This window comes from Falco punctatus (genome assembly GCF_963210335.1).
Source record: "Falco punctatus genome assembly, chromosome: 3".
In the NCBI taxonomy this organism is placed as follows: domain Eukaryota; kingdom Metazoa; phylum Chordata; class Aves; order Falconiformes; family Falconidae; genus Falco; species Falco punctatus.
This window is the reverse complement of record NC_137582.1, coordinates 104,913,613-104,922,674: the sequence shown is the minus strand read 5'-3', so window position 1 is coordinate 104,922,674 and position 9,062 is coordinate 104,913,613. Positions and strand designations below refer to the sequence as shown.

The window sequence follows — 9,062 nt, the reverse complement described above, 5'->3', positions numbered from 1 at the left end:
CGTGTGAAGTCTTTCCTATTTGTTTGCATACAGTCTTGTTCTCCGAGTCTGACAGCCTCCTAACGTAACAGTCCAAAAAAACAGATCTCCCCCCACCCTGGTAACATTATAAATGTGTTTCCCGTTTTGCCATTCCCCCCTGTTCTCTGCCACAGCCACATTGTAGAATCACACAAACATTTAGGTCGGAAAAGACCTTTAAGACCATCAAGTCCAACCGTTAACCTGGGACTGCCAAGTCCACCACTAAACATGTCCCTAAGTACAACGTCTTCAGGCTCCATCAGCTTTCGTCAAAGCATAGCTGCCTTCCCTGATGCAGGCAGAGCCACAGAGGTCTGCATAAGCCGAGCTGAAGAGGAGGTAGGTCAAATGCAATGTAAACAGACTGCGGTGACACTCTCAGTTAATCAAGGGAAGCATTCCTACCTGTACAGCCTCCATACAGCTCACCTCCAGCTCCTTTATCGCCCTGTATTACTCATCCCTGAAACCTTTGGGCTTTTGATGTTAAGGTTCTCGTAGACGGAAGCTGACTCATCGTCAACCCTGTCAATAAACAAAGCCTTGTTATTAACAGCCTCACGGCTCTGGATCTTTTCCCAGAAGCAGGTGGCCAGTGGGAAGCGGGTAATGGCCCAGCCAAGCTCCCTTTTTCCCTCCCCGCCGTGTAGATAGGATGACATCGGGGCACCCACTGTTCTCAAGCCCTGTTTTCTCTCCCCCTGGCCAGGCCACCCCTCCTAGGTTCAAATACGGCTTGGGGATGGAGCCTTGGACCTTCCCCCACGTCAGCCTTTCAAGGATGCAAAGTTCTTGCAGGATAGCGGATACAGTTCCCGGTGTTCCCCACTCCTACCTTCTCTACATATCCAATTTCTCTGGATTTTCTAAAGTGTAATGGGAGGAGAGAACGGCGCCAAAGGCCAGAGCCAAGTACCCCTAAAGCAGGTTTGGCACCCAAGGGTGAACTCCCGGGGGCTCTCTGGAGCCGACCGTACCAGCCCAGCAAAGCTCTCCATGCTCAGCTCAGTCCTTGCCCCCATCATTTATTCAGAGTTGCAGTTTCAAAGTTGGGCATTTTAAACACGGCACAAACTTTCCTAGAGCCCAGCGGGGAAGATCTCAGCTGGCCAGACCCCACAGGAAGGTTCACAACACCAGCGAAGGATCCAGATTTGCCTTTAGCGCTGCATGAGAACAAGGTCTTTGCAGTTACTAACACGCTGGGTGCAGTATGCAGGAGCCACCAGCACTCCAGCGGTGACCAAATGCCCAGAGGACGTGTGACATCTCCTTTTGCCCTCCTCGTTTCAGTCGCATTTTTCATTCTGCGTGAGTCTAGCAACAGCATTTCTGCCTCCACTCTAACACCCGCTCCCCGGCTCCTGCCTAGTTCAAAACCAAATATGCAATTTCAAGGTGCCCAAAATCTCTTGTTATTATATGTGACACGCGCCCCTACCCACTCACCTTCAACTTATAACCTCTTTTATCACTCACTGGTATCCCATTACTTGGGGCAAGAGGGAAGAACAGTGTGAGGTGTTTTTTTATCTCTGCTTCTGTAAGGCACTCATGCTCCTTACTTAGCACATGCTCCCTCTCCACATGGGTGCGAATCCACCTCCCTCTGCTCTGCTCTCTTCCCGTCTTACTTCAGATTTTGCTATGAAAGTCCCTCAGTGGAAGTAGCACAGTTTCACTCGCTACCTGATTCTCCCAAGGCAAGGATATCGGGCTCGATTTCCTCCTCTCCTTTCCAGAAGCGTGGCACACAGGCAAGGTGTGCTGCCACCAGCCCAGATGACGGGGCGGTGGGGTCACCCCTCCATGCTTAGCTTTTCCCGTACGATACCCAGCAACTGGCCAGGTTTCAGGTATGGGAGAGGCAGGCTGGCAACGGATAAATACCGGGGCCTTTGCTCAAGCTGTTCTGTCTACTGCTGCGAGAGTTCTTAGCCCTGGCAGAGACGCTCAGCTTACACAGCCTGGGTCCGTGGTGACGGGGGCTGCCCTTTGGCTCTGCCTTTTTCCATAGGAGAGTAGCCGATATTCAAGTAATCGCGCTCTTTCCTTTTATTCCTCTGGAAGAGAAAGCAAAGACAATAAAATGCCACTCAACGCAGATATAGAAGAAAGGTGCTGTATGCCAGCAGGGGAGCGGTGGGTGTGGATTTATTTCCACGTGTTCAGGGCAGCATTGCAGCCCCAGGCAGATGGTGGGAGTTGGTGTGGGCCAACTTCTGCCCTTGCTTTTCCAACCAAGCCCAAGAGGACTCACCTGTTCTTCTTCCAACCTCTTCTGCTCAGCCTCAATGTACTGCTGAACAGCCATGTAAACAAACTTGTACTGTGCCTCCGTCTGCACCATGCCCGAACGCTGCCTGCGTACCATCTGGATAGTTTTGGGGATGTCGATATCGCAGTCCAAACCTGCCCAAGAGCAACAAGGTGAGGCTTAGGGAATGGGAATTAGATTGAACTTTGAAAGCTTTCAGTATCTCGCTGCACACAGTGTCAGCGAAGTCCCAGAATACTGTGAAAGGATTTGGTGCATCTCTATGCCTAGGACACTTTTCCGCTCCCCCCCCTACTTTTCACTTTTATCCCTGCCAGAGCACCTTGAAGTATGCATGGCTGAGGCAGGACTGACTTGCTTGGAGCAAGGGGAGTGAAGGTGAATTAGGTCTTTGCTGCAGCAACTTCCTGCAGATCCAGACATACCCCCTTGCACGGTTTATGAAATAGATACAACTGCTGCTGAAGAGGGTCCACCTGCCTCAAGGCTCCCAGGCCAGACCCAGAGATATTACAGAGAGTTCCACAACAGCTCTACAATTTCAGGGAAGGGTGACAGCCCTTCTACACAGAAGAGCCTGGGGGACTTTTTTCTGAAAGGGCTAATGGAGTCACACCCTTATGGAAGCTGTGTGCCCCCACCCTGCTCTCAATAAAAGAGGGCTGTCCAGGAGACCTTGAAATCCTGGCCCCACTGATACCAAGGAGAAGACTCTCCGGTGCTGTGTTGCTGAAAGCACCTCCCTTGCTAGAGGGCTGCCCATGTGCATGCCCATTTGGAGAGGGTTCACATTTCATTACGTTACAGCTCCGTTTCTTAGCCTGCAGAGAAACAGGGAACTGGGCACAGTGCAAAAGCCCTTCTCACCCTGCATTCAGGCTAAGCCCACTGTTGCCCAGACAAGTCAAACCCACTGATCGGAGATCACGTACCCACTGCTTGCACAAGAGCAGGGTTATCCCGTAACTGGTCAGAGCAAGGCAAATGGTGAAACCCATGAGACAGACCAGGAGACATACCTTGCCGGTGAATAATATCCACCAGAATATCTATCACGATGATGGTGCCTGTGCGTCCTATTCCAGCACTGGAAAGAGAAAAGAAAAAAAAAAAAGAGTCACTGCAGGAAGAAACGTTCCCCAGAGTTAGTCATCTCAGCTCCCACACACGCCTGGTCCATCCTGGGCAGGTTTGGCATGGCTGCTATGAGATGAGCCCAGCCAAATGCCAACCCTTAGGAGATCAGAGTTGAGCAGGCTGCACCAGAGCTACCAACTCCAGATCAGGCCTGCTCTATCACCAGCAAGGCTCTGGAGGAGGGCTGTATTTTCCCACGTGTATACTTCTATCCCAATTGCCTACCATCAGCTAACGTGATGACCCAGCTGCAGGTGTAACAAAAAAAACAAACAAACAAAAAAAAGCGACACATTTTGATTACCCATCCCCACTGCAGTGCCCCTGTGCTGACAGCCCACTGGTTCGTACCTGCAGTGCACTATGATCGGCCCCGTGTCTGGAATGCTTCGCTGTGCCCGATTCACTTGGTCCAGAAAGCTCAAAACCCCTCCTGGTTCATTGGGCACCCCATGGTCTGGCCAGCTAAAATACTGATAGTGCTTCACCAGTCTCGGGCACTCATCCTGCAGGGAGCAGAGACCCACCACCTAGTCAGAAACCCCTTCCTCCCACCAGGAGGCTTCTCCTTCATTTCTTATTTCTCAAACCTGGGGCAAAAAATGGCCCAGAAATTCAGCAGTGGGACCATTAAGTGAAAAAATAATGATAAAACGGCCAAACTGAAACGCCACAGCTCCCTCCCCGGGGGTTCCAGCACCGGCATGTTCCCAGCACACGGTCAGACAGCTGCAGAGGACTCACCTTGTCGGTCCGCACGATCTCCAGCTCCCGAAGGTAGTAGCCCTGGGCTTCCCGCTCGCTCACGTTCCGCACACAGATGCACCCGTACTCCTTGGTGCAACCCTTGTCTGGCCAGTAGCGGAAGCATTTGTTCTGCAGCAACACCAGAGAGCTGCTGGTTAGCGGAGACCGGGGAGCTGGAGGATGAACCCTCAGCACCTGGCGCAGGGGTGCTGCTGCACTCAAAGGGTGTGTGACCCCAGTGCAGACATTTAAAGCGGCCACACACACAGAGCGTTTCCTTTGAACCGGGGCTGTACCCCAAAGGGCCGTTCCTATAGGAAGGACGCGATGCCTAGGGGGATCTCCCTCCCCAGGGGGATCTTCCTCCTCGCCTAGCCCCTGCCTCAGGCAGGCATTGCTGTGCCAAAGGCATAGTCCCGACACGCTGCACCAACGGAGCTGTTGGTCTGGTCATCGCCTAATTCCTGAGCCCAGTTTCCATCCTAAGGGGCTACACGGTCTTCCTACACCCCTCCTGTCCTCCAGTCCACCCCCCCCTTTGCTATAGTGACTTTGCCAATGCAAAAGAAGGTGTGCGAGTAGCGCTACCTTTATCTCATCGCTGCACAAGGCTGTTGCAAGCACAGCCCCCACCTCATTCCTAAGCAGAGCAGCTAGTGCCAATCACAGTTAGCTCCTCTCTTTTCTAGGGACGGCTGTTCTGATAAATGGCTCTGTATGGAATTTCACTGTATTCTTTGGCCCCCACCAACCCACTCCTAGTGAAATGCACACAGGTGGTACACAGATAGGCTGTAGAATTACTTTTGTTCCTCACACAGCTTGCAACACCCCCCCCACACACACTTTCCAGCTTGCTATAACAGGCACGATGCTTTCTCTCTCTCTATCACCTGCAGTTCCCTAGAGCCTTGAAGCAAGTCATGCAAGGGGCACCCCATTAATATTTACAGGGCTGGGGAGGCTGCACAGAGCAGAGTGGTATGTTTCTTTCATGAAGAGCTAAAGCAACATTACAAGACAGAGGAGAAATGAAACGAAAGCCAGCCAGAGACAACTTAACCGAACACTATAGTACTAGCAGCAGGTAACTTTCAGGCTTGGGGACAGCACCCTACAAGCGCTCACCCTGCCCCGCTCCACCTCCTTAGTTGTCATGACAATGACGTGACTGTTCTCTTGATACACCATGGCCCAGAAGTCATTCACAGTTGTCTGCAGGCAGCCCTGGGTGGCTATATAGATCTTGCAGTGCTCCGAGTTCCTTCCATCTTCAGGGATGCTCTGAGGACCAAAGAAGAAGGGCAAAAAGCCAGCAATGCTGGAGTGAGGAATTGAGAATTGCTTTAGCGCACCCTCAGCAGCAAAATCTGCACACCTTGCCACGCAGGATTTCTGAGCTAGCTGATTTTCCTCAGCAGACCTGCAGACATGAACCCCTCTCATCACCAGCTTCAACAGAGTCGCCAGAAAAGTGCTCTGCCTGCCTCCAGGGACCTTTACGCTGCTGTACCGCACATTCCTGTGCCACAGCCTCTTGCCAGCAGGCAGCTGCACAAGGTGCAGGTGGATGTGGCTGCAGTGAAGCCACCTGAAGGTTGCCCAAAGGCTGCTGCTTAAGTGCCAGAGCAGCACTGCTGGAAATACAGCTTCAAGCAGCAATTAGCTTACAGATGACAATTATAATTTGACCTTAGAGACAATGTTCAATGACATAAGAGTCTTGGTCAATCCTCTAGGACCTCCTGAACAGGTAAGGAAAGGAGTGGATTAAGATAAACTCTCAGACAGGGACAAACAGGACATTGTAGAATGATGAGATCCCTTGGGATACAGTAAGAAAAATCCAGTGTTTGGCCTGGACCCAGTGAAAAATACTGGTCCTGACAGTCCACTCCCTTAAGACTGACACCATTACGGCACTTACCCACCAGAAACACAGCACGGGGCTGAAGACAGCCCCCACATGGTGTCTTCCCTCTCCCAAGTACCTTGATGTAGTTGGCATTGATGTAGTCTGACCCAGGCACGCTCTCATCCACATCTCGGAGTGCCACCCGTGTGGTATCAACTGAAGGAGAAGAGAGTCCGGAATGAACACAGGAACACATCACACACACAGGAGCACGGGTGGGCTTTGCTGCAGAGTGGTCACAGTGGCTTCCAGCGAGGCCTCCCGTAAGGCTCTTACTATGAAGTCACATGGGCAACTACTGCAGAAGAGGGCATAAAATGCTCTCCTGGTGACACTTGGCAGTACTCCACACCACCTGGCCCGCAGTAACTTGGTGGACATCAGCAATACGCAGTGTTGCAGGCTAACCTGAGCTCAAGTTTTCCTGTATTTCCTTTGGAGGCTCTAGCTTGCTCTATAGGATTTTTGAACTACACTTGGGCTCTGAAGCATATTTAGACTCACAGCACAAAGAGAGGAGAGCAATTTAGCAGTTTTCCACGCAAAAGGGAAGGACCAGGTTAGAAAGGGGATGAAGAACACCGTGAGCTAACTGGACCACTCCACTAGGAGAGGATACAGCTCTTTCTGATTCAGCTAGGATCAGAAAGCTCTGCAGGGTTACCCAGCCCCAGAGAAGGATGCAGAAACCATCGTGAAAAAAAACCACGAAACCGCTATTCAGTTCGTCCTTACAGGGAAGGATGTTCTTGTAGCGATTCTTAGCCTTGTTCTCTGGTCGCTGTCCCTCCTTCCTGGGGTAAAGGAGCTTGCACTCTTGCTGCTGCAGCATCTGTGGAGCAGAATACAAAAGAACAAACTATTCTGGGCAGACAAGGGGAGTCAGAGGCAAGGGAAGGGCTATTTCCACTAGCTGCTTGGCTTCCTAATGCGGAGAAGAGCAAAGGGAATGCTGACAGGAAGGGAAGGGGAGCCAAGAAGCAGCTTGATGAGAGAGTTAAGAAGTGGAGAAGGCACAAATCCCTGCAGGGAACAAAATGCAGGCAGTTCTAGGATGAGGAAGGAGAAACTGCCTCGGACATGAGAAAAAACAATGAAAAAAACGGACCAGGAAGTAACTCCAACATGGAAAACAGGGAAAGGAGAAACAGTGTCGAGAAGAGGTCCTCAGTGCTGGAAAACCATGATACTCCCACGCAAATAAGATATTCTGCACCTGCAGGCACAAGTGGGACAAAGCACAGAAGCATCCTGTACCTCAAACTCTTCCCAGAACCCTTGCTTGGCCTTCTCACTGTGATCTGCCATTTTGTTCAGCTCCTTCACTCTGTTTTCAATGTTAGCTGCATTGATGCGCGTGGCATTGAATGGCTGAAAGACAGATGAAGACAGAACAGAAATCACTTTCAATAACAGAAAGACAGGTAACTGTCCCCTTGAAAAAAACACAACCAAACAGTTCCCAAATCCCTGAGGGTCTTGGTAGGAGCTGGGTCCTTTCCTGAGACCCTGAGTGCAGGGCCAGGGACCTCCCTGGCAAGCATGAGCCTGGATGAGTGTGACAAATAGCCAGCGGGATGTTCTGGGAGCAGGGAGTTCCCAAAGAGCAGGGGCAGACCTTTGCACTCCCCCAGCTGTCTGGGCAAGCCCAGAACCAACAAATATGTGCTAGAGCAGCTATTACCTGCTTCAGATGAACCACAGCTCCAGATTTCTCCACCATGGGGTTTTTCTTATAGTGCTCCACCAGGTCAGTGAGCGTGTCAAACCTCTCTCCTCCCCCCACGTCGTACTTCCCGTCCGGCTGCGGGACAGAATGGCAATACCACAGGGAGACTCGAACGCACAGCTCCCAGCTGGGTCACCCACCCAGCGCCTATCGCAGGTGAGCAGGGACAGCACGTTTCCCACCTGGTAGTGGATCATCACATGGGTCACGTGTGGTTTCCGATCTCCTGTCTCCATCTTATCCTCATTTGTCAGCACCGACAATACAAAGTCTCCTGGTTTGCTCTGGCTCTCCCGCACCAGAAAGCTACCTGGCTTCCCCTTCTCTGTCAGAAGCTTCTCTGCCTCCTTGCCAGTGAGATGCCCGTGGTACCACCTAGGGAGCAGCAACAGAGAGCAAGGTCAGCTCAGAAACATACACAGCATTGCTTTTAGACATGGGCTACACTTGCTGCTGGGGACGGCGCTCATGGGAAACCCACTTCTAGGCTCCCAATCTGCTCAACCCACTGGCATGGCACTGGCTTACTTTGGCAACAGGCCCCAGCGACTTTCCTCCAACGCTACACAATGTCACACCAGTACCATAGCCTGAGGCTGGAAGCATCAGGACTTTACTCAATCCTCCAGCCAAATGTGACATGGCATTGGTATATTAAACTGCCGTGTGACATATGACAAGCACTGTCACCTAGGGATAGGGCTCTGACGAAGCTGTAAGAAACACGAATCTGGCAGTTCTTACTTAAAGGTGGCTACATTCTTCTTTTTTTTTTAATATGGAAGAAAAAGAATGCTTGGAGTCAGCAGGCTGCGGTATCAGACAGCAACATGGGCAAACTGACCAGGAACAAGATGCTTTGACACAGTTTGGGAATGACTTTCGGAAGGATCCTCCTGGCCAAGTCGCTAACTCAGCTCAGGTCTGGCTGAGGGAGAACAGAAGTGCCCTGCACGCCCGCCTGGAGTGGCAAAACCGGGTTCCCCACTGTGCCTACGAGGCTTCTCTCCCTCCAGCCTTCCCTGCGGCCGCGTCTGCAACCAGTGGCAATTACAAGGTGCGGAGGTTTGTGCTCAGCCCTTCCCAAGCCTCACTGCGTGGGCACGAGTTACTCCACCTCTCCATCCGTGTACATCTCGCATGCATGTGCCCCTGTTTCTCTACCTAATCTCTCATAATCCTTTCTCTTGGTCTGCTGACACGCTTACACCGCAGCCCAGTGAAACGCAGGC

The 9,062-nt window shown here is 51.7% G+C and overlaps 1 protein-coding gene across 4 annotated transcripts in view; it reads right to left on the bottom strand.

The window, feature by feature from the left end:
* The window catches only part of LOC308060852 (tyrosine-protein phosphatase non-receptor type 11-like), a 58,092-nt gene that overhangs the window by 1,523 nt on the left and 47,507 nt on the right, over positions 1-9,062 (bottom strand). For 3 of the 4 annotated variants that reach the window (XM_080380052.1, XM_080380055.1, XM_080380054.1), the window contains 12 exons: positions 8,013-8,205; positions 7,786-7,905; positions 7,359-7,472; positions 6,837-6,933; positions 6,178-6,257; positions 5,315-5,470; positions 4,184-4,315; positions 3,791-3,945; positions 3,322-3,389; positions 2,285-2,436; positions 1,987-2,087; positions 430-549 (listed from right to left, as the gene is read on the bottom strand). In XM_080380052.1, coding sequence (XP_080236178.1) covers positions 465-549; positions 1,987-2,087; positions 2,285-2,436; positions 3,322-3,389; positions 3,791-3,945; positions 4,184-4,315; positions 5,315-5,470; positions 6,178-6,257; positions 6,837-6,933; positions 7,359-7,472; positions 7,786-7,905; positions 8,013-8,205 — 1,453 coding nt within the window. In that variant the 3' untranslated portion in view covers positions 430-464. The remainder of the gene's footprint in view (positions 1-429; positions 550-1,986; positions 2,088-2,284; positions 2,437-3,321; positions 3,390-3,790; positions 3,946-4,183; positions 4,316-5,314; positions 5,471-6,177; positions 6,258-6,836; positions 6,934-7,358; positions 7,473-7,785; positions 7,906-8,012; positions 8,206-9,062) is intronic. The other variant, XM_080380053.1, reaches the window with a different exon arrangement.